Source organism: Octopus bimaculoides, chromosome 16, assembly GCF_046866305.1.
Source record: "Octopus bimaculoides isolate indiv1 chromosome 16, ASM4686630v1, whole genome shotgun sequence".
NCBI classification, from domain to species: domain Eukaryota; kingdom Metazoa; phylum Mollusca; class Cephalopoda; order Octopoda; family Octopodidae; genus Octopus; species Octopus bimaculoides.
In genome coordinates, this window is record NC_142943.1 from 38,502,469 (window position 1) to 38,529,253 (window position 26,785).

The following is a 26,785-nucleotide window of genomic DNA, read 5'->3' on the forward strand; positions in this document are numbered from 1 at the left end:
ACCTTGGGGAAGTATCTTCTACTATAACTTTGGGCTGACCAATGCCTTATGAGTGAATTTGGTAGATGGAAACTGTGGAAGACCATCATAAATATATATATATACATACAGTGTGTGTGTGTGTGTGTGTGTGTGTGTGTGTGTGTGTGTGTGTGTGTGTGTGTGTGTGTTTGTGTATATCTTTGTGTCTGTCTTTGTCCCTTGGTTCCACCGCTTGACAATGATGTTGATTTGTTTATATCTTCATAACTTAGCAGTTCAGCACAAAAGACTGACAGGATAACTACCAGACTAAAAGATAAGCATGGGGGTGGGGTTGATGCATTTGACTAAACCCTTCAAAGTGGTGCTCCAGCATGACTACAGTGCAATGACTGAAACAGACCAAAATGTACAGCCAAAAAAAAAAAAAGTAGGTCGGCTTTAGCATCAAGATGACTTTGGAGAAGGGAAAATTCCATCTGAAATGCCACAGGATTTGAGCAGATTGCAATGATGATTGAATGTTTTCACAATGTTAACACTATATTCTATGTTGACTTTTATGCTGGGAAATATGGTAACTAGGTGAGAAACAGACAGATAGATGGATGGGTAGATAAATAGTTAGATAAATAGATAGACAGATGAAAAGATAGAGAGAGTTTGGAGAGAGAGAAGCCATATTGCTATATGCATTATTAAAAATGATCACAACTCGACATATTTTTGTTAGAAACAAATTCTGAGTGAAAAATGGGGAATGATTTATGAATGTAAGTCCACATGGACATTTGTAAGAATAGCTTCAGTCTCTTTTTTTTCTTTTTTATCTTTTACTTGTTTCAGTCATTAGACTGCAGCCATGCTGGAGCACTGCCTTGAAGAATTTAAATTTTTTTATTGAAATGAATCAACCCCAATACTAGTTTATTTTTAAAGCCTAGTACATATTTTAATGGTCTCGTTTGCTGAACCACTAAGTTATAGGGATGTAAACATACCAACACCAGTTGCCAAGTCGTGGTGGAGGATAAACACTGACACACACACACACACACACACATGTCTATCAAATCCACTCACAAGGCTTTGGTCAGCATGGGGCTATAGTAAAAGACACTTACTCAAGGTTCCACACAGTGGGACTGAACCGGGAACCATGTGGTTGGGAAGCAAACTTCTTACCACACAGCCATGCCTGCGCCAATGTATCTATCTTTTTCACAATATCATTTTCTACTGACAAAATTACCGAGGAATTTAATCTGTCTTGTTTGTCATGCATGACAGTAAGTGTGTCTTTATAAGCTTTAATTTATTAAAGCTTTTCTCTCCCACAACCACAGTTCTCTAATATTACAAGCATCGTTCTTAACGCAACCCACAGATTTGGCTTGACATCCTGTAACTTAACACTTGTTGATGAATTTAATGATTTTCTATTGGAAGCTCTACATCTCCAGGAAATAATTCTTTTGCACTATCTAATTCAAGCGAGAAATCACATCCGTTAATGTCACCTACGCAACATTTTAAAATAATCTTGTCTCCACTCAAAAAATTTTCAGCTTTTGTTTTTTGTTTTTTATTTATTATTTTCACGTTTTTATTCTATGTTTTTTTTTGTTTTTTTAATTTTATTCAGAACTCAAACATATGATATAATGCTTCATAGCTTATAGGAGCTTCAAGCAAGTAATTGAATTGCCAGTACCTTCATCCAGTCCTGCCTCTTTGATAAGCTATGTTGTAAACACCAGCTTAATAATGATGTAGTTAATTATTTTACTAAATTCTTCCTAATTCTCAATTATTTTCAAAATTTATTGCAAAACATAGTCGTGTGTTTCACAAGAAATATGATCACAAAAGACTTGGAGGCATGAGCAGCCAATGTGTGTAGGAAGGGCAACGTCGTAATGAGGTGCGGATGAAGAATGCTGGTTAGAAAAAAAAATGTGCCATTTGCTGACAATGGAAGGTTCAGGAGGAAAAAATCATGGGATCAGTCAAATATCAGGTGAAAGGATAAGATAAGATAAACAAGGGGTGGGCAAGGAATTGTGAAGTATGGTAGACATTGCCAACACATGACAGCTTTGAGGGACAGACATTTTAAAGGATAATGATGGTGGTGGTGGTGGTGGTGATGGTGGTGACGATGGTGACTAGACATAAGGTCAAGTGTGATTGAGAAAACTTATTATCAAAGATATTCTTGTCTTGACTACCCTGTCCTTCTCTTTTGCATTACTAATCCGGAATTGCGTTATCTAAAGAGACCCTCTTTTTCAAGATAGTAGGGTGTTGTTTAAGGGAGATTCGTCTGTTATTTCTAGCAAGCCCAGCAACCACATGGAGGTTGCCACATTGATGATGATGATAATGATCATGGTAGCAGGAGAGACTGTGGTGGTGGGAGTGGCGGCGGTCGTGATTGGTGGTGGTGGTAAGGATGATGATGAGGATGAGGATGAAGAAGATGATGTTGACAATTATGACGATGACAAAGATGACAGTGGTAATGGCAGTGATGACAATGATGACAAACACATTGTGATGACAATGATAATGATGATAACAATAAATGTAAGAGTGGAGATTCTTTGGCCACAAACTATTGCAGAACCTTTTTAAATAGGCTAAAGATGTGTTTGTGTGTGTCCATGCATATTTGTCTGCGTGTGTGTGTGTGTGTGTGTGTGTGTGTGTGTGTGTGTGTGTGCATGTGTGTGCTTGAATGTGTATTCATATGTATGTGTGTTTGCCTATCATTGTGTATGTGTGTCCTTCATTAGAGTATTGCTTGAATATTTGTAATTAGAGATTAAATACACCCATACGGATATACAAACACATATCTGCATACAGACACAATAACAGACAAATATACGTATGCATGCAGCCATACAAGTACACACATACATAAAAACAAGCTCACAGCACATGCATATGCAATAACAAACAAATATAAGCACATGCATTGTTCACACACACACATACAAACACACATACCCACATGAATATGCAATAACACACGAATGCACACATGCATATATGCAGTCATACAAGCTCAGTCATAGACACACACAAAAATAGAAGCACATGTATATACACAGATACACACAATAACAAATAAACACAAACACTTGAACTCATTTATATAGACACACTGGCATACAAACACATATACACACTGATAAAACAAACATGCATATGCTGATACAAATACAGACACAAAAACCATACATACATAAATAGAAGCACACATATATACTCTTACACATTAACAGATAAACATACACATTCACATGATCACACAAATGCTCAGACATTCACATGCAAAAACATACACAGTAAGACAAACGCATACATATATATACCCATTTGAGCACACTCAAACAAATATTAGCATGGCAAATACACACATATGTATACACACACATTCATGCAATCATACAAGAGCACACATGCAAACATATACTATGACTGACAAATACACACACTTATATGTATACATTAAAGCACATACATTGATACATAAATACAAAAGCACACATATATATTAGCACAACAAACACATGCGCGCATGTCCGCATGCACACACATGCATTCATGCAGTCACACAAGTGCTCACACTCACACATACAAGCATACACTATAGCAAAAAAACACACATATTTATATGTAAACGTTCAAGTACATACACACACACAAGCGCGCACACACACACGCACACATACAAAAAGATACAAGTGCAATAATTGCACTTTTACTTACATTTATTCAGTCATACAAGTGTACACTTATTCACATACAAATATACATAATACCAGACAAATATACATACATATGTGTACACATCCAAGCACTTGCATAAATACACGCATGCATGTGCAACAAACACCATACCCAGACAAATACAAGCACACACATCAATACAAGAACAACAAATGCACACACACAGATTCACCCAATCATAAAAGTGTGCACACATACATGCAAGGCGAACACACATACATATACGTAGATATTCAAGCACACACACACACACACACACACACACACACACACACACACACACACACACACACACACACACACACACACACACACACACACACACACACACACTCACACTCACACAAATGCAAACACACAAATATCAATACAAGAACAACAAATGTACATACATACAGATTCACACAATCATAAAAGTACACATACACATGCATGCAGAAAAATATATAACAACAGTCAAACACGTATACATATATGTTGATATTGAAGTGCACACACACACACGCACACCCATGCACACTCACACATAGACACAAAAACATAACTCCAAGACTATGTTGCCGTCTATCTGAAAGACAAACAAGATGAAGGTTTGTCTTTCAGCAGGTAATCAGTTTTATTTTTGTAAACTTTCAGTTTAAAAAAGCATTTATTGATTTTCTTTAAGGTAATTTGATTGGAGAGATATAGTTCGAATGGTGAGAGATCAAACTAGAGGCTTTGCATTATCTGATACATTAGCGTACATTGCTGTTTTCAAATTCTACAGGAGCCATATTTTGTTCCTTTTTACCAGTTTTGAGAGAAACCCATAGAATATCACCATCATCAATATCATCCTTGTTATTGTTACTTTAATATCTGCCTTCCATGCTGGCACAGTTTCTCCAGTGGGATGCTCTGCCTAATGCCTAACATTTTACAGAGTGTACTAGGTGCATTTTATTGTGAGGCACCACATATAAGGTAGTAATGATATATGCATACAATGACATGCATATCTTTAATCTTTTATGTTGTTTCAGTCACTAGACTGCGTCCATGCTGGGGCACTGTCTTGAGGAGTTTTAATCAAACTAATCGACCCCAGTACTTATTTTCTGGGGGTTTTTTTTAAAGTCTGGTACTTATTCTATCAGTCTCTTTTGCCAAACTGCTAAATTACAGGGATGTAAGCATGCCAATATCAGTTGTCAAGTGGTAGTGGTGGGGGGACAAACAGACACAAAGATACCCCCATGCACAAGCACACACATATGTGACTGGCTTCTTTCAGTTTTTGTCCACCAAATCCACTCATAAGGCTTTGGTCAGCCTGAGGCTATAGAAGAAGATTCTCACTCAGGGGCTACACAGTGGGATTGAACCTTCTTACTGCAGACTTTTCCATTTTCCCAAGCGTCAAACTAATACACTTGCTTGTTATTCATGCACCTGTCTTCATCTTTTGTTTTTCTATGAATTTCAACTATGTATGCATATCATCATCCTCATTACCGTTTAACGTCCGTTTTCCATGCTGGCATGGGTTGGACGGTTTGACTGAGGTCTGGAGAGCCAGTGGCTGCACCAGGCTCCAATCTGATCTGGCAGTGTTTCTACAGATCCTCTTTTTGGATCTGAGACAAGTGCTTCACCAATGGAGGTCAGGAAGGTTTTGAAAAAACGCCTGAAATGAAATATTTCAAAGCAAAAGTGAGTTATCTCCATTTGAACAGTTCTGGTTGTGTCTGAAAAGGGTCAGTTTATGTACGATTTCTGTTCACTAGTCAATAAGCAGTGAATTCTGTCTTCAACACGAATTTTCTCTTATGAAGGTACTGGCTAAACATCTCAATTTTGGAGTTTAAAGATCCTTGCCCTCTCAGCTAAGCAAAGTTTCCATCATCTGTTCCCATTGAGATATGATCCAGACTGTTCCAGGAGCTTCCATTTAATCCTGTATAACGTTCTCTCTTCTTTAAAATGCCATATGTAGTTGGCCAAGGATGTAATATTGTAACTGTCTCAGACACAAGAAAAGTACCTCTGTGTGTGTGTGTGTGTGTGTGTGCATACCATTTATTATCAGATTTGATGTCGAAACATTGTTATATTGCCTTGCCCAGTGGATACAGCTTCTAACTTGGTCATACTTTGTTGATAATACTATGTCTTTACAAACGCTGGACAGCCAGAAATGATGTAATCAATTGTTTCTTTGTATTCATTGCATAACATGCAGTTGATTTTAGTCTCTTCTTTCGTTATATTACTTACATAGTTATTTATGGCTGGGCATTAATTCTGTCCAGCCTTCCATTTCAATCTTTAGTCCTGAGATTTTGAGCCATTGTTAACTTTCATATTAATTCACTTCCTCTTTGTAAAGTCTTGAAAAAGATTGGGGATGAAAAGGTTTTACTTTGTATTTTTTGCTTTAATATCATTATTATTATTTTTTTTTTTTAACTTAGTTTTCATTTTGTCTTTTGTTCTGCTCTTTTCTCTTTCCAGTTTTGTCTTTCTCTGAATGCTTTTCTTTGTGTAATAAGCTTCTAGTTTGTTGTACTTTAAGTTTTCTTCATATACATACATACATACATACATACATACATACATACACACATACACAGAGGCACACATATACACATGTATAAACAAAGATTTCATTGTCATCTGTTATAAACTACAGATTCAACAGTCTCTCTCCTTCTCTCTTTGCTTGCTTCTTAGTGTTCTATTTTTTGTTAGATACACTATTGCTTTTTTGTAATAGTTCTTGATTTGTATCAGATTTTTTTTTCCATTGTATATAAGATAAGTATATCCTTTTTATATAAATCTTTAGAAAGATGAATTCACTATGCAGTGACTGGTTATCTTGTTTTCCTGTCTAGGCTTTTTGATTTACATCACTACCAACTTATTATGTTATTAATTCACACCTATAATAAATCTTTCCTCAATTTTACACAATTCTGTACACTCATAGGCAGTACTCCAGCATGGTCACCATCTCCAAGCTGAAACTAATAAAAGAGCAAAAGAATAACAGAATTCTTTGTACTATTTCTCAATCATTCAAACAAGGAGAATTCAATAATAGGAAAAGCCAGTTGGTGTCTCACAGTTTGGACTGTTCCATTGTTATAGAAAGGGGATTCTACTTTATATCTCCATTTCATTTTTGAATCATTCTTGTGTCTGTTAGGACATTTACACTCATTTCATATGAACCTTGGTGTTCTTGAACAATTTGTCTGCTAATTTCATCTTCATATCATGCATTGATGGAATATTCACCAGACAACTTCCCCCCCCCCCCCAATTGTAGAAAGAATCTTTAGAAAAGTCCACTGAGGCACATGGCTTTTGTCCAGCTAAGCCATTGTCAGATGATGGCTTAGCATGGCCGAAACTTCAAGGTCACTCTCAACAGCATTCTTGTATAAGAATAGTAAATTTGTACTCTACTAAAGTACTGAGTGACCCACCAGATTAATGTAAAATTGTTTTTATTATAACTGAAAATAAAAATTACTAATATTTTTCGCCCTTTATCTTTTGCTTATTTCAGTCATTAAGCTGTGGCCATGCTGGGGCATCGCCTTGAAATGTTTTAGTTGAACAAATCAACTCAAGGACTAATCGTTTTTATTTTTATTTTTTGTTTGTTTTTTTTTGTTTTTTAAAATTTTTTGAAGCCAAGTTCTTATTCTACTGATCCTTTTTGCTGATCTGCTAAGTTACAGGGTTGTAAACACACCACCACCGGTTTTCAAGCATTGGTGGTGGGGACAAACACAGACACAGAGACACACACACACACACATAGATACACACCTGCACACACACAAACACACACACATGATGGGATTCTTTCAGTTTCTAGCTACCAAATCCACTCACAAGGGTTTGGTTGGCCCAAGGCTGTAGTAGAAGACATTTGCCTAAAATGCCATGCAGTGGGATTGTAAACCTGGAACCAAATAGTTGGGAGGTAAACCTCTTACCACACAGCCACGCCCATACACACACACACACACACACACACATATTCAGTTTATAATATTATCACCTTCATTTCTACATGCAATCAATTCCTGGCTACTTGTATGGGTGATTCTCTTCTAATTCTCTGATTTCAGTGATTAACTTGACCTTCATTGCTCAAGCTTGTTCATGTATCTGCATTAATATGCACTAACCTGGTTAAGATACATTTGGTGGGGGGGATGTGTGCAAGATCAGCAGATGTCTATGCATATAAATCTCCCCTTCCCAATGTCAGTGATGTTGTCCAAGGAAGTAAAAGCCACCTTCTTTGGGGCCAATACGGCTTGGCACTGTGCCAACACAGACATTGCTATCAGAACAAAAATGGCCAGAAGAGATACTGCAAAGAATCTCGTATGATGTTGTAACAATGCTACCAATCTACCTCACTGGAATTGGTGCTTCCTTATTGATCTTCAATGTGTGCACAGCAAAGTTGATAATGTTAAGATCTGAACTCGGAATGCAGAGGGTTCAGAATGAATACTGTGAAACAATCTATTTGACAATCTAGCAACTTAAAGGTGATGATGATGATGATGATGATGATGAGAATGATGATGATGATGGGTTTATTTCAGTTTCTATCTATCAAATCCACTCACACGACTTTGGTTAGCCTGGGGTTATTGTAGAAAATACTTGCTCAAAGTGCCATGCAATGTGAATGAACCTGAAACTATGCAGTTAGGAATCAAGCTTTTTAAATATACAGCCATGCCTGCACTTAACAAAGATTGATAAAATAAATACTGTACTGAAGAAAGCATTTGGGTCGATACAATTACCTAAAGATGTCAAAAGCTGTGTCCTGGCACAGCTGCTATTGAGAAACAGAACAAAAGAACAGTATATATAGTATACAGTAATGGTATATGTAGGTCTAACGTCTATACAACATACAACATGCTCCAATAAACAGACCACTCATCGGGAAAGTAACATCATAGCATGAGAACAAAATACATGATGGAAATGGGTGTATATGTTTGTGTTTTTATTATTGAACAATTATTTTGAAAACAGCAAGTTATATATAAGGAAAAATATGAGTATGGTATGAATTGATCTTCCCAGATACATTTGATAGTGCACATCTTTTATGGATGTCAAAGATCAGATTCAGTCCCACTGCAAAGCACCTTGGGCAGTTGTCTTCTACCATAACCTCAGGCCAAATGTTTTCATGCACTACCTGCCTGATAAGAAATTCAGACATTCCCATGTCCCTGGTGATGGACCTGATTGACTTGGAGGAATTGTTGCCAATCATGGACTGGATCTGTCCAGCAAATTCAGGCGTTCTTTTCTTATCAGAATGATCAGAGTGAGTTTTCCAAACTGCTGTACATTCATAATCACCGTTAGACTCATCCAGCTCTTTCCAGATCCTTTGCACTGTCCTTATATTGAAATCCAAACACTCTGCAATGTTCGTATTGGAGCTTCTGGTGTAAGTGTCAAACAATACAGCATGTTGTTTCAAAATTTCTGGCAGAGTGAATTGCATCATGGTACTGTTTTTCTCACAAATGGTGCCCAACTGACCCTACTATACTGTGTAGTTGACAAAATCAAAAACAAACAATGCGCATGTGCAAAATATAAAATGGCAACAATTTACCCATTGCACTCTGTATATGCTAGTATCAAGCAGTGAGAATGAGTGTCCAACATCATAATGGAGATGAGTATTCTTCAGTTATAGGTTAATAAAGCAACCATTGGTTTCATGTTGAAAGGGTCCCCACAATTATTCAAGCACTCCACTTAGAAATGCTGATATTTATATGGAGACAAGTACCAACATTCCCATGTGGATCGCTTTGGATAATTGTGAGGATCCTTTCGCATGAAATCACTAGTTGCCTTACCAATTCACAAATAAAGTGTATATGTATATATGTGTGTGCGTTTGTGTGTGTGTGTGTGTGTGTGTGTGTACAGTTTAAGCTCATGAATGCAAAACAAAATGGAAAAAATAGTACTCGAATACCGAAGATAGAGTAATATGCTTTTTTTTTCTAATTAAAGTAACAAAAACTGTGACTCAGGGTGTCATATTTGTCAGACAGTTGTAATCAAGAGTCACAACTCTGAGTCACAGTTTTTTGTGATGTTTCTGCAGATTTAATAAAAAAAAGTATATACATATGTGTGTGTGCGTGTGCACGTGTGTGTGTATATGTATGTATATATCTGTATGATGAACTTCTTTGTATGCAGTCTACCAGTCCCACTTTCAAAGCATTGGGCGGCCTGAGATTACAATAGAACACACTTGCCCAAGATGCTATATACTATGAGACCAAAGTTGGAACCATAAGATTTGGACCCACAAGACTGCAAAGTAAATTCTATAACTACACAACCAGGGTTGTGTGATAAAACAAGAATAAGCAATGATTTTCTATATTTTTTTCTCTAAATTTTTAGCATAGCTTGTTTATTTATTTATTTTTAATATCTATGTGAAGTATGTTAGTGATTTGTTGTTTGATCTCCGGTGCACAACAAAATCAAAAGGATTGCAAACCACTGATCTGGTCTCTTTTAAAATGACAGTGTAGTCTTAGAAGCTTGAATAAAGGATGTTGTGGTCACGGCTGGGATACCATTGATCATCATAGATCTACTGGATCAAGGCTGACCTAGAGGGGGCCTAAACAACAACAACAAAGTAAATCACTGTAGCTTGTCTGAAGTTAGTTTATATAAATGAATAAAAGAAAACAGATTTTCATCATTATGGAGGTACAGATGTGGCTGTGTGGTTAAGAAATTATTTTCCAAACCATATGGTTTGGGATTCAGTCTCCCTGTATGTTATCTTGGGCAAGAGTTGCCTGCTATATCCCCAGGCTGATCAAAGCCATTCCAGTGGATTTGGTAGATGAAAACTAAAAAGACTGACATGTGTGTGAGTGTGTGTGTGTGTGGGTATACATATATATATGTATAAGTATATGTGTGTGTGTGCATGTGTGTATATATGTATGTATGTATATATATATATATATATATATATATATATATGTATATATGTATATACTCTTTTACTCTTTTACTTGTTTGTCATTTGACTGCGGCCATGCTGGAGCACCACCTTTAGTCGCGCAAATTGACCCCGGGACTTATTCTTTGTAAGCCTAGTACTTATTCTATCGATCTCTTTTTGCCAAACCGCTAAGTGACGGGGACATAAACACACCAGCATCGGTTGTCAAGCAATGCTAGGAGGACAAACACACACACACACACACACACACACACACACACACACATATATATGCACATATATACGACGGGCTTCTTTCAGTTTCCGTCTACCAAATCCACTCGCAAGGCTTTGGTCGGCCCGAGACAATAGAAGAAGACACTTGCCCAAGGTGCCACGCAGTGGGACTGAACTCGGAACCATGTGGTTGGTAAGCAAGCTATATATTGACTATCTTGAAGTTCCGCATTGACTATAAAGAGAACAGGAGTGTGAACTTCTCTCCAGTGCCGCTGCAATGGTCATTGTGAGTGGATGTATGTCATAAGTGTGTGAAGTTTTCTGCTTTGTACCTTGACTTTAGGGCATTGTATCAAAATTAATGATTGTGTTAAATTTAGTGTTGTTTACATTTAGTGATGACTCATAAGCCAATAACGCGTCATGATACTGAATGCCCAATATTTGATACTCCATGTGATCTTAGCGAGCAAGTTTTGCCAACTTACAAGAACGTACTGAAATGTGTTTTGTTTGAACGAGAAAAAAAAAAATAGAATGTAGTTAAGAAAGATCCTTTAATTAAATAAATTGTCAAGATTGTAGCAGAAAAGATAATTCTTCTTTGGCAAAAGGCATCCATCCCTTGTGTTACGATTGAGTCAGTTAAACCGAAAATCTTAAACTTTTATCTAAAGTACCAAGCAGTACTAAAATCTGTGAAAAATAGAAAAAAATGTGCTATTGTTTCAAACAGAGTGTAATGTGCTTAAAAACAAAAGATTTATTTGACATTTCCTGTTGCAGGTGCAACTCCTTCAAAAACTGCAGTTGTAGTAGAAACAAAAAAGTGCCACAGAAAGAACAAGATTATTTTACAGGATCAATGGACAGATTGAAAAATGATCATTGGCGGAATAGATCAATTGTATCTAAACAGAACGTTCAGTGGTTGATTAGAAAGTTTTAGTTATTTTGAACACAACAAGCAATTAGCATTATGCCATTAACAACAAATCTTTGACTGTTCCATTCTTTATCTGAGAGTGAGATGCTAATTCTTGTCTACAAAAATAATTAGTTGGCTTTATTACTGGAACGAAAAGGAATGCACTATAACGATTCATATTATTTAGTTACATGGAATTATTTTGAATAAATTGGAAATGTTAATTATTTTTATCACCATAATGTGTCAAGAATCAAAAATTGGTTTACACATAATTTTATTTTAATGTGTGTTTAATCTAGACCTCATGTAACACATATTTGGTGACCTAGTATTAAAAATAATAAAGAAAACAAAGTTGGAAAGTTTGTCTATTTCACATAATTTTGAAATTTTAAGTGCGTTGCAGAGTCTGAAGACATAAATTTTAGAGCTTGAGATTTTAACACTCTTGTTTCTAAAGAATTTCACAAAAGAAAATTGATTCGTAATAATGGATGTAAAAAATAAAATGAGGAATTGCAAACATGTTTAGGGGTATACTTGTTCATCAGTTTCTTGAGTACACAGAATATTAAGTCCTCTTGTGTTCTTTTGATGCCACACTACTGGCTTCTATGTAGAATGATCAGCTGAAAAACTTGGGCACTTGTTGAAGGACATCCCAAATCTTGGAGACATCCAAAATCTTGGACTATTTTATCCATTATTTCACTATTTCCTGCCTTTTACGAAGAAAAAAGAACCCAGAAAAAATATGAAAATGGTAGGGCGTGATTTGAGGGAGAATTTTTAGCTGTTATTTCTTAGCAAGCTGAGTGTTATGGTGACTTTCTCATTGCAAAATAATTCGATGTTATTATTCTTGTTGTTGTTATTTAGTTCCAAGTCAGCCTTGATTGAACAGACTAGTAATCAACAGCAACAAGAATCCAACTGTGACCTTCCCATCTTTTTTATTCAGGAATACATTATCTAGTAAGTTCTTTATTTATTTTAAAAACAAAAAAAAAAAACAACAAAAAAACAAAAATCAGAAATGCAAAGGTACAGTTTAGGATGGTGGAATGGCTTCTATTTCTAATAGTTAAAAGGAGCTGGCAGGACCATTAGTGTGCCGGGTGAAATGCTTAGCAGTATTTCACCTGTTCTGAGTTCAAATTCTGCCAAAATTGACTTTGCCTTTCATCCTTTCAGGGTCAATAAATTAAGTACCAGTTGTGTATTGGGGATAATCTAATTGACTGATTCCCACTCCCAAATTTCAGGCCTTGTGCCTATAGTAGAAAGGATTATTTTTATTGTTGTGATTTATTTCCAAGTTAGCCTTGATTGAGCAGACTAGTAATCAACAGCAACAAAAATCCAGCTGTGACCTTCCCGTTTTTTTTTATTCAGATACTATCTAACAATACATTAGCTAGTATGTCCTTCATTTATTTTAAAAACAAAAAACAAAAAGCAAAAACAGAAATGTAAAGGTACAGTTTAGCATGGAGAAATGGCTACTATTTCTAGTAGTTAACAAGAACTTCCAGGTAGTGAGCTGGCAGGATCATTAGCACACCAAGTAAAATGCTTAACAGCATTTCGTTTGTTATGTTCTGAGTTCAAATTCTGCCAAGGTTGATTTTGCCCTTCATTCTTTTGGGGTCGATAAAATACGTACCAGTTGGGCACCAGGGTTAATGTAATCGACTTAACCCCTGCCCCGAAATTCCTGGCGTTGTACCAAAATTTTAAATCAATAGAAGCTACCTTATCACAAAATAGGTTGATATCACTATTATTTTAGCTCCAAGTCAGAAGTGATTCAGTAAGTAAATAATCTTCAGCAGCAATCCAGTTGTGACCATTCCTTCATTTATACAGTCACATTATATCTAGCTCTACATTGTCAAACATGTCATGTTATTTTTGTTTTTTTGCTTTTGTTAAGATGGTTGGTAGAATGTAACTCAGGAAATATTTAGCTGCTATATCTAATATCTACCAGATCCAGTGATCATATAGAGGGCTTCCTCTTTTGATACATTATACAAAATAGGTTTAAAATATATATGAAAATTTACTTTACCTGAATTAATGGTAGACATCGTGTAGTAATCCTTTTTCAAGGTGGGAATTTACTACAAGAGAGAAAGAAAAACACACCTGAATTAATATATATTCCACAATTACAACATTCGCCCTCACCTGGTCACAGATGGGCTTTTTGTTCACTGCTTCAGTCTCTCTTATTATAGCTGGTTTTATGTTGTCTTTTTTAACTATTTTTTAAAATAATTGTTTGTAGTTTTCCAATAACAAATTAACATATTTATAAACATGCATGAGAGTGCATGAGTATATGTATGTGTGTGAGTATATATACGTGTGTGTATGTGCGTGAGTATGTCTTTGTATGTGTGAGTGTCTGTATGTGTATCTGTATGTGTGTGTATGTATGTATGTATGTATGTATGCATGTATGTGTGTATGTCAATATGACAGTGAGTCAGGGTGTGTAACTTTGTGGAGTATGTGTTTGTGTGAATGTGTGCAGATGTATTTGAACAGATGTGAGCTGTGTGATGAGAAGTATGTGTATGAGTGTATATATATGTGGAGAGGGGGGGACAAAAGAGTGGCATGTGTGTCTGTGTGCATGTGTGCATGTTTGTATTGTGTTTGTGTGTGTGTGAAAAGCTATGAGTCAGAGTGTATGTGTATTGTGTATGTGTGTAAGTGACACAAAGTATGTGAATGTGAGTGAGTGTAGGAGTGTGTATGTCTATATATATATATATATATATATATATATATATATATATATATATAGAGAGAGAGAGAGAGAGAGAGAGAGAGAGGCGATAAACAAAGAGAGAGATGCAGATTGACAGATAAATAGATAGATAGATGAATATATATACATATTATTTATATATATATATATATATATATATATATATATATAGTTCAAAAAAACAATAACAAAAAAACAAAAAAACAACAAAGTGAGGACGTGATATGGATAGTATTATTGGACGCTCAGGAAAGGAAAGAGAGAGTGTATGACGTTGGTTTGTTTACATCCACAAACCTTAGCAGAAACCTTAGCAGTTTGGCATAAGAGATTGATGATGGAATAAGTACCAAGCTTAAGAATAGGTTGTGGGAATGATTTACTTGACTAAAAACCTTCAAGGCAGTACCCCAGCATGGCCACAGTTTAATGACTGAAGTGAGTAAAAGACAAATGATTAAAAGCTATATCATCTTCATATACATCAATACATGTACATCTTTTTTGTATGTACATGTGCATGTGTGTGTGTGTGTGAGAGAAAGAGAGAGAGAGAGAGTGAGTTCGTTGGGTCACCTGGGAGTTACCTAGCAACAGAATTTTGTTTCATGAGTTTTTTTTTACTTTTCCAGGTTATTTCACATGCTTTCAATGAATGTGACATCAAAATCACATGTAAACGGCTCCTTTCCCCAGAAAAGGGAAGATTTGGCTGCTATTTCTTTCACACCCTGTTACTATGTAATAGGTATTTCAGGTCCTTTATCACAAATAGCTGTTACATGGTAGAAGGGTGTGATAGAAATAGCAGCCAAATCTTTTGTAATGGTATTCCCTTGGGGTGATCTTTCACTCTGATCTCAGAACTGTTACCTGGATCAGCTGGTTTTGTTCGTTAATTTCTGTAAAATTTTTTATTTATTTACTTTTGTTTTAAAGTGAAGGAGAGAAAGTGAAAGTTGTATGAATGTGTATATGAAATGGAGTATGTGTGTGTGTGTGTGTGTGTGAGAGAGAGAGAGAGAGTGCCACTTACACATACATGAGAAGACACACATTCACTCACTCACTCTCTCTCTCTCTCTCTTTCTCTCACACACACACACACATGCACATGTACATACAAAAAAGATGTACATGTATTGATGTATATGAAGATGATGTATCTTTTAATCATTTGTCTTTTACTCACTTCAGTCATTAAACTGTGGCCATGCTGGGGTACTGCCTTGAAGGTTTTTAGTCAAGTAAATCATTCCCACAACCTATTCTTAAGCTTGGTACTTATTCCATCATCAATCTCTTATGCCAAACTGCTAAGGTTTCTGCTAAGGTTTGTGGATGTAAACAAACCAACATCAGATCAGTTACCTAGCAATATGGTGGAGGGGCCAGCTGAAGAGCTGCTCAGGCTCTATGTCTGTTTTGGCATGGTTTTTACAGCTAGATGCCCTTCCTAAAGCCAACCTCTTTACAGCATGTACTGGGTGCTTTTACACAGCACCGGCATGGGTGCTTTTTATGTGACACCAGCGCCTATGAGCCAGCAAGATTAGGGATATTCAACTGGAGAGGGTTGCAAGGGACAAGCCTGTATGCAAAAGCAACCATGCTTTTATTTAGCTTGATGTGCCTCTCGAGCACAGCAAATTACCAGGAGTCTCAGTCCCCTGTCATCCCGTCTGTGAGTCTCAATGTCAGTAGATACTTTCTCACCACTTTGTCCCATGTTTTTTCCTGGTTCTACCCCTTCCACATGTTCCCTTTACAATTAGAGACCAGCACCTTTTGCTGCAAGTGTGTAATATATGTATATATATATATATATATATATATATATACACACACTCTCGCATATATATAAACATATATATATATATATATATATATATATATATACACACACACACATATACATATATATGCATATATCTATATATATAAAAATGAGAATGTGTGTCTGTCTGTCTGTCTGTCTATCTGTCTGTCTGTCTGTCTGTCTGTCTGTGTGAATCCCTAAAACTCGAGAACTACGCAACCAATTTCATTCAAATTTTACAGATGCCTTACTTAGGGTTCCAGTTGTGTTTTAGTCAAAAAAATTTTAACTTCTTGCAGAGTTCGAGCCCACGGCAACATAATATCTCCTCCACTATTTAAGTATTACGTGTCAAAAGTGAAACAAAAACACTCATGTCAAATACTTTCACTTTAAAAATGAAACTATTCCACTAACTGAAACAATCACATTTCGATACTGTAATGACAGATACTTTCAGAGAGAGAGAGAAAGAGAGAGAGAGAGAGAGAGAGAGAGAGAGAGAGAGAGAGAGAGAGAGAGAGAGAGAGAGAGAGAGAGAGAGAGAGATGTATATGTATACATATAGATATATATGTACACGTTATTCCACTAACTGAAACAATCACATTTCTATACTGTAATGATATACTTTCAGAGAGAGAGAAAGAGAGAGAAAGAGATGTATATGTATACATATACATGTATATGTACACATATATGCATAAATATATATATATATAGATATAGATCTATATGCATACATGTATATGTATACACATGTGTAGATGTATATATATATATATAGATGTACATGTAATATGTACACATATATACATATATATACATGCATACAGATATCTATACATATATACACCCATCACACACAAACACATGCACACAAACACACACATTAGTCATTTGTTTTCTTATCCAAAACTATGTCAAAAGTACTGAACGGATCTTTATGAAAGTTGGAAATTATATTCTATGTATAACGGCCATAACTCCCATGAAAATTCATATATTTTTGATGTTGATGAAATTTTAACCCGAACATAACAGATGAGCATTATTTGTAATTCAACGGTACAGCAGTGTAAGACTACCCTTTCAGATATACTTACATTGTGATTTCTGCAATGTGGTGCATAAATTGTCAAGTAAATGAGACGCATCTTTGCCTCCACTGATTCACTTGCAAAGTGTTGAGTAAAATTATTTCGTTGCAGACCTCCTTTTGGTCTTTTTATTATCACTACGACACACATAGCCCCCAGTTGGTAACATTGATTTCAAGGCCCTCCTAGATGAGAGACTGGCATTCCACTTAATGTCTATGTTCCATGCTGGCATGGATTGGAGAGTTATTAATATAGAAATATGGTATCGTAGCTACTAACAGTTGAAGGTTGCATAGTCTAGACGGCGTTTTTAGATTTCATTATTCTCTTTAACCTGGGCAAAGCCTGGTATTTCTGCTAGTATATATATATATATATATATATATATATATATATATATATATATATATATATATATATATATATATATATATATATATGCATTTATGTATACACACAGACATATGATATATGCACTGTGAGCTTCTTTTAGTTTCGCTCTACCAAATTCACACAAAGATTTGGTCGACTTTGGGGCTATAGTAGAAGACATGTGCCAAAGGTGACATGCAATGAGACTGAACCCAGAGCCATGTGACTGGGAAACACATACACACACACACAGAGTTGCTGAAACGTTTTTGATGGTCATTGACTTTGTCCGACATTCAAACAAAGCCAATGACCAGCAAAAGTTGAAAGTGACTGTCAACCTTTTCCTCGTAGAAATAAATGTAATACTCTACTTAAAATCTATGGAGTGATCCTTCAATTACCGTTTGACTCTTTTATATATAGCTACACATAAAAACAAACATCACTATATGTATGCATTTATGTGTTTGTGTGCATGTGTGTATATTCATTAATATATATATATATTTGTATCCTCATGTGTGTGTGTGTGTGTGTGTGTGTGTGTGTGTGTGTGTGTGTGTGTGTGTGTGTTGGAAAGGTTAAGAGGCTTCACACAAGTAAATATAGATCAATCCATTAGCATTCAGCTTACTCTGTCAAAGGAAATGCCTATTGTTTTGAATTAATCATGCATTATCTTGTAGCTTTGAGACTTCAATGATGTAATTGTTTCTTTCTAGAATGACATTGTAGCATAAATGTGAGAGGCCAGGTTTGGCTCGGTTGAACATAAAACAGGTACAATATTTGGGCTGGATAGGACCTGTTTAAATACTAAAAGGTAAAAAAATTTTTTTAATAAAAAGAAGAAAATGCTTTGAGAACTTTACCATGGATAAAAGAAAAGAAGTCTTAGGATGTTCAGCTCACAATTGTGAAGTCATGTGTTTGATTCCTGGTGGTATGGTGTGTCCTTGAGCAAGACACTTTATTCCACATTGCTACAATCCACTCAGCTGGCAAAAATGCATTTTACCTGTATTTCAAAGAGCCAACCTTGTCATACTTTGTGTCACATTGAATCCTCTGAGAGCTATGTTAAGGGTACAAATCAAGGGTATGATGTCTAGGTAGGCAAGGTAGGCACTGCCTACATTGAATAAAATAGATTAATAGCAACATTTTCTTTTTATGGCAAAATATGTACCTAATTCAATAAAATTATGAAGGTTAGTCTGATAACTATGCATAAAATGCAAAATGTTTTATTTGTTTGTAGACTAGGTAGGCATAATTCACCACTGCTTTTCAATCTCAGTATTTAAGCTATGCATAGTACTGCTGTAGTACATGTGCTGTGTACATTACCACAACACTGTTTTCTTTTTATTTTTGTGTGTTTTACTACATAAGGATCACCAACTGCCTACCCTGAGTAATTACTGACAGCACATGCCCAGTACACATGTTTGTGAAGTGCTCAACTACTTGCACATCAATTTCACATGTTGGGCTGTTCCATTGATTGGAGCAACCAGAAAACTTGTTGTAACTGACAGAGTACCAGTCTCTATCCAATTGTCACTCTTCTTTCACACTTTTGTGAACTTATTTTACCATCCATACACGTTATTCACCTTCCTGTAAGTGATGGTACACCCTGATGCATCTTCACCGCCATCCTCTTTCTTTTCATTCTGGAGTACCTATTTTCCTTCTCTACAGCAAGACACCTGTTCTTGTCCCTCTGTCAAACTTAAGCATCTAACTACCCTGCATAAAGGTAAAGTTAATTAGGTAAAAGTTATCTTCTCAAGTTACACCAACTCATAAGGCCAGGTTTCCTGGTTTCATGCTGTATATATCCCACACCTGGACAGGACGCTAGTCTATCACAGAATTACTCATTTTTTGCCAGCTGAGTGGACTGGAGCAATGTGAAATGAAGTGTTTTGCTCAAGAACACAACATGTTGCCCAGTCCAGGAATTGAAACTACAATCTTAAGATCATGAGTCCAACACTCTAACCACAAAGTCAAGCACCTCCACCACCCGGCATAAAACCAACTCCTTCAATACTATTCTCCTCTCAATTGACTGGGTTTATTTCATGAATTACTTGGTGACCCCCACTAGTGCTTGTACCACTAAAAAAGCACCAAATGCATTTTGTATTTCAAGGTTTTCCATGTGTTTGTATGTTATGTTTGTATGTATCAGTTGCTTTTATATGAAAGACAAATGTAGACACATACCTTCCACTTCACCTCCACAACTGAGTGGTCAGTGACAGGAAGAGTATCCATCCGTAAAAAATTATTGCACCATCGACATTTTTTGCAATGTACTCAAATTTTGCAAAAACTACTCTAGCCAAACAAGCTTGGAAGAATAAATGTATAACAACAGACACCCACCCACACTCACTCTCTCTCACTCTCTCTATCTCTCTCTATCTCCCTCTCTCTCTCCCTCTCTCTCTCTCTCTCTCTCTCTATATATATATATATATATGATATGTGTGTGTGTGTGTGTGTGTGTGTGTGTGCATATCTGTGTGTCTGTGTGGTAAAGAGTGGTGGTGGTGGTGGTGTAGGTGGTAATGGTGGTGGTGGTGGTGTTAGTGATGGTGGTGATATAAGTGGTAGTGGCAGTGGTCATGGTAGCAGGGGGTAATTTTGGCTATTTCTTTTATGTAAGAATAGTTAAAGCTTTATTCACAGCTGAATTTAGCTAAATTAGCCAAGTTGTTAACTAAGCATGAAAATGTTTAATCATTATATCTATTGAATATAGTTTTTTTTTTTTTTTTTTTCCATAATATATATTATTAGTATATTTTATTTTGTTGTTTTTATATAAACACACAGGTTTTCATTCTTTCGTTTGAAAACATACAAGCCTGTATATATGTGTATAGATGAGTGTGTGTGTGTGTGTGTGTGCACTTGTGTTTTGTGTGTGTGTGTACGTATACACACACATGCACACACACAAATACACACACATATACACACACATATATATACATATGTGTGTGTGTGTGTGCTCAGCACATGACTCTGCAAGCTGCATTGCAGACAACCTGTCTAAAAGGACAGTGAATCTGAAGAACTGAAACAGAGTGGTCCAGCTGACCTGTGCACAACATATCTAGTGCTAGTTACATAATGAAATGAAAGTGTCTAGTACACTCAATAACAGGCATGGCCAGCTTTTTTTTTCTCATGAAGCAGGCCACATAAGGAATGGCTCATCATCATTGGGCAGACCACATTTCTAGAAAAATTTGAGGTAATTTTTCATAAGGTGTGCTATTTGGAAAGTCCCACTAGGAGGCCACAGACCACAGTGGGTCATTTTCTTCTAGGAACATAATCATATATATGAGTGAAGGCCTGTGGCTTAGTGGTTATGCTATTCAGCTAACGGTCATAAGGCCATGAGTTCAATTCCTAGCAATGTGTTGTGTCCTTGAGCAAGACACTTTATTTCACATTGCTCCAGTCCAATCAGCTGGCAAAAACGAGTAGTACCTGTATCTCAAAGAGCCAACCTTGTCACACTCTGTGTCATGCTGAATCTCCCTGAGAATTATGTTAAAGGTACACATGTCTGTGGAGTGCTCAACCACATGCACATTAATATCATGAGCAGGCTGTTCTATTGATCAGATAAACTGGAATTTTCATTGTCATAACCGGCAGAGGGCCAATTGTATATATGTCATCATCATCATCATCATCATCATCATCATCATCATCATCATCATCATCATCATCATTATCATCATCTGTTTTCCCTGCTGCCTGAGTTGGACAGTTTGACAGGAGCTGGCAAGCTAGAAGGCTGCATCAGGTGCCAATCGTCTGTTTTACCGGCTGACTGGAGTGGAGTGATGTGAAATGAAATGTTTTGCTCAAGAACATAATGTATTGCTCTGTCTTGCAATCATGAATCCAACACTTTAACCACTAAGTCATATGCCTCCACTAATCTCCAGTATTAAACATTACTCAGGATTATATTGAGAGAGTGAGAAAAAAATTAGTGACAATAAAAAATAATGATATTAGAGAGAGAGAGAGAGAGAGAGAGAGAGAGAGAGAGAGAGAGAGAGAGAGAGAGAGAGATGTATTTTCTCTCTCTCTCTCTCTCTCTCTCTCTTTCTCTCTCTCTCTCTCTCTCTCTCTCTCTCTCTCTCTTTCTCTCTCTCTCTCTCTCTCTCTTTCTCTCTCTTTCTCTTTCTCTCTCTCTCTCTCTCTCTCTCTCTCTCTCTCTCTCTCTCTCTCTCTCTCTCAAGAAGAATGGAGAGGACAAGTTCTTTTATTATATCAATTTACAATTGTTTCATCTGAATTTAGTCTGATGATATTGAATTCAGATAAAACAATTGCAAATTGATGTAATAAAAGAACTTGCTTGCTCCTTTCCTCTTGTTTATAATTGTAAAAACTCTGCAGATATGTATGGATTTTCAGCCATGTGTTTCATAAGACAAACAGTCATCAGATTACTGTCTGTCTCATAATCTATAACCAAGGATAAACTTAATATGGTAAACTCCAGGGTTAAAACCTGAATGAAATTAAACTCTCCCTCTCTCCCTATATATATATATATATATATATAGATAGATATATAAGTTTTATTCACGTACTTCGAGCTGTGCAGACTATACCAAACCAGCTTGGTGCCTCAATTTAAGTACCTAATTCAACTGAATCTTAAATATTATATATTTATATATATAAATAATATATATATATGTATATATACATATATGCATATATATATATATATATATATAAATAATATATACATATATACATACATGCATAACACACATACACATACAAATGCACAAACACACACACACACACACACACACTCATATCTCTTTGGTATTCAATTGTATCAACAGCTGCAAAACAAGGAATGGTACATTTGAAACAAGAAACCACAGAAGAAACAACAACAACAACAGTGAAATCTACTTACCTCTACTGTCAGATGTTAGAAATAGCAGCCAAGTCTTTCTCAGTTCAGATGCTATTGTTTTGAAAAAGGAAGAATATTTGGAATGGTGCTGTTCTTATGCATTGTGCCTGAAGGTAGTATACTTATTCAACAGCAACAACAACAACAACAACAACAAAAGCAACAGAGGGGTATAGATTCACAGTCGAGTTATCCTACCTCAGTCAGTTTGTCGTATTAGTTCAGAATCAAGTTGAGCTAACTCACACATATATACACATATACGTGTGTGTGTGTGTGTGTGTATATATATATATATATATATATGTATATATATATATATATATATATATATATATATATATGCACAAATCTCATACATACACCTAGCTTACATGCATTTGTACACATATACACATACGTTTGTCTCATAAACACACCATATATGTACTTAATTCTTCTGATTCACACACGCAAGCACACACACATGCACACATGCACGCACAACACATACATATATATATAAAGAGATACATGTGCATAGATACATACACATATCTCATGCACACACACACACACACACACACACACACAAATTTGCATACAAGCACATTCATGCACTCACACATAAATATTCCTTATCACATCCAAGATAAAAAAAAAAGAAAAATTGAAAACAAAAATCAGTCCACCTGAATTACAAGCTTTCAATAACCAACAATACTAAACCATTGTCCCGTTGTAAAGCTGCCTTCACCCTTTTGTCTCTTCGACAGCTACTACAATTATCACTTCTCTTCAAAACCTGTTAAGTACAAACTACATTTCTACTTAATATACTTCCTTCTTGGCTTTCTCTCACGCCTTCCCTGCTCTGTCTTATCTTCCAGCCTTTCTATCATCTTCTTTCATCCTCCTTCTTCACAAATGCTTTGACCTTCTTCAACTTCATTATTCCCAATCATAATTTCTTCCTGATAATCTTCCTTAAGTTACAATAATTTAGACCAAACGCTAACTGTACTAACATCGCTTCTTTAATCCCATTTCTCCTGTATTTCTGTCTCTTCATTTGGGCATGTCCGTAAAGACCTTTCAGGTACAACATCTACCCACCCTCTTCATGTTATTGCAGCCGATGAAGAGGCGTCAACGGAAGCCACTCAGGAGAGGATGGGGGTAGTTTCTAAGTGGTTGGTTGCTTGACCTGCTGGAATTAGCAGCCAAATTTCTCTCAAATCACACCACCAACACCACCACAGTCGTCGTTGTCATCGTCATCATCATATTTTAACAGCATCCTTCTTCCATGTTGACATGGAAATAATTAGCTATAATAATGATTTCTTACTTAGATACTTGTCTAAATGAATAAATAACAGGGAGGAGAATTACTTGCATTTGTATTAATGACCAAAAGAAATCCAAGAACAAAGTCAGAGGAAACATTTTTTTTTCTTTTATTTAATTTATTATAGTTGCATCTGAAGGAAAGGACCGTTTTCAGGCCCTTCAGAGTCCTGCCCTCTAAAATCAGTGAGACGTAATGCTGTTGATGTTATTCTTGAAAAGATTCGAGTTGACAGCTGCAAGAAAAACATAGGCTGGGAAATTATCAAACAGCTATACAAAGAGCTACACAAGGATGCTACACAAGGATGCTACACAAGGATGCTACACAAGGATGTTACACAAGGATGTTACACAAGGACGTTACATAAGGATACTACACAAGGACGCTACACAAGGATGTTACATAAGGATGCTACACAAGGATGCTACACAAGGATGAAATACAAGGATGCTACACAAGGATGTTACACAAGGATGAAATACAAGGATGCTACACAAGGATGCTAAACAAGAATGCTACACAAGGATGTTACACAAGGATGAAATACAAGGATGCTGCACAAGGATGCTACACAAGGATGAAACACAAGGATGCTACACAAGGATGTTACACAAGGATGTTACACAAGGATGCTACACAAGGATGCTACACAAGGATGCTACACAAGGATGAAATACAAGGATGCTACACAAGGATGAAATACAAGGATGCTACACAAGGATGAAATACAAGGATGCTACACAAGAATGCTACACAAGGATGCTACACAAGAATGCTACACAAGGATGCTACACAAGAATGCTACACAAGGATGCTACACAAGGATGCTACACAAGAATGCTACACAAGGATGAAATACAAGGATGCTACACAAGGATGAAATACAAGGATGCTACACAAGGATGAAATACAAGGATGCTACACAAGAATGCTACACAAGGATGCTACACAAGAATGCTACACAAGGATGAAATACAAGGATGCTACACAAGAATGCTACACAAGGATGCTACACAAGGATGCTATGAATGGCCTAAATGTGAAATTGCAGCAGCATGAGACAATTGAATGCCTTTATGGAGACCTGCCAAAAGTTAGTGAGAAGATCAGGCAAAGATGACTATGACTATTTAGCGATTGTGTGTGCCATGCTGAACTGGAAGCATCCAAATTAGTCATGTGGAACCAACTTCATGGTGATGTAAGAAGAGAGAAACATTGTCACACATCGACAACTTGATTGCAGACACTGTTGTGGAGTGTATCCAGGACCCTGAGGCAATGCTGATGGACCAAGAATTGTGGTGGGTGGACTTTGTTGCTGCGGTTTGGGTTGGAACTCAGCCATAAAAATAAGTTGTGATGGAATTCCGGTAGGATAACATTCTGCTGGACAAGCTGTAGGAATTAGTGTGACAAACCTGAGGTGGTGGTGGTGGTTGTGGTCATAGTCGTCATGGTCAAAGTGGCCATGGTGGTGGTGTTGATGGTGGCAGCGGTGATGATGGTGATGGTTGTGGTGTTGGTAGTGGTGGTGGTGGTGATGTTGATCATGATCTTGATGATAACAATGATGATGCTCGTGATGATGATTGGAGGAGAGACTGAATGAAAGTGACATGTTTAGCAGCCAGCTCTAAGAACAGAAGCTAATATAGTATTGGGATAAAAAAAAAAAGTAAATTGAGAGGAAACAAGCTGAAGATCTAATGACCCAAGCTAATCATCAAACCTCAAGATATCCCTAACCCTCATCCTGCCTGCAACTGGCCACCACAAACAGTTAGGTCTAAAACTAAAGCAGATAAACCAGCAGTAATATGAATATGATGAAGTTAACATTACAATGGTACCCTATATTTTAGAGCTAGGAGAGAATAATGGTATGTTGTGACATGCATGCCTTTCCTGGGGACTTTAGGTTTAACACCACAACCTGGTATCTCCAGTTTAGGTGCCAGACTGAATACACTTAGGGTTAGGGTTAGGGTTAGGGTCAGCAAAATAGACCGATAGAACAAGTACTAGACTTAATATCCAAGTACTGGGATCTATCTGTTCAAGGTTGTGCTCCAGCATGGCTGCTGTCCAATGACTGATACAAGAAAAAGATAACCAGTGTGTATGGTACAGACTGTCACAGTACTCCAATAGTAGAGTACTCCCCACCACTCATGGTATTCAATATTCTACCACAGAGTTTTAGTCTCCAGATGTTTCAATACTTGATATAACAACTGTTACATAATCCATTTTCACAGCTTTCTGCCTATATATATTTATCTATTTATTTCTCTTTCTCTCGCTCTCTCTTTCTCCCTCTGTATTACTTTCCCTTTCGCTACATCACACATTCCCTATTCGCCCTCTCTCCTTTGTCTGTCTGTCTATCTGTCTCT

At 36.5% G+C, this 26,785-nt stretch overlaps 1 protein-coding gene across 2 annotated transcripts in view; it reads right to left on the reverse strand.

The window, feature by feature from the left end:
• LOC106883903 (synaptotagmin-16) overlaps positions 1-23,150 on the reverse strand; it is a 200,578-nt gene extending 177,428 nt beyond the window's left edge. Inside the window, exons 1-2 of one of the 2 annotated variants that reach the window (XM_089364467.1) lie at positions 23,054-23,150; positions 14,065-14,116 (exon numbers count right to left, since the gene is read on the reverse strand). In XM_089364467.1, the coding sequence (XP_089220593.1) occupies positions 14,065-14,083 (19 nt within the window). In that variant the 5' untranslated portion in view covers positions 14,084-14,116; positions 23,054-23,150. Of the gene's footprint in view, positions 1-14,064; positions 14,204-23,053 lie in introns of those variants that run through there. The other variant, XM_089364466.1, reaches the window with a different exon arrangement.
• Between the last annotated feature and the right edge of the window lie 3,635 nt (positions 23,151-26,785).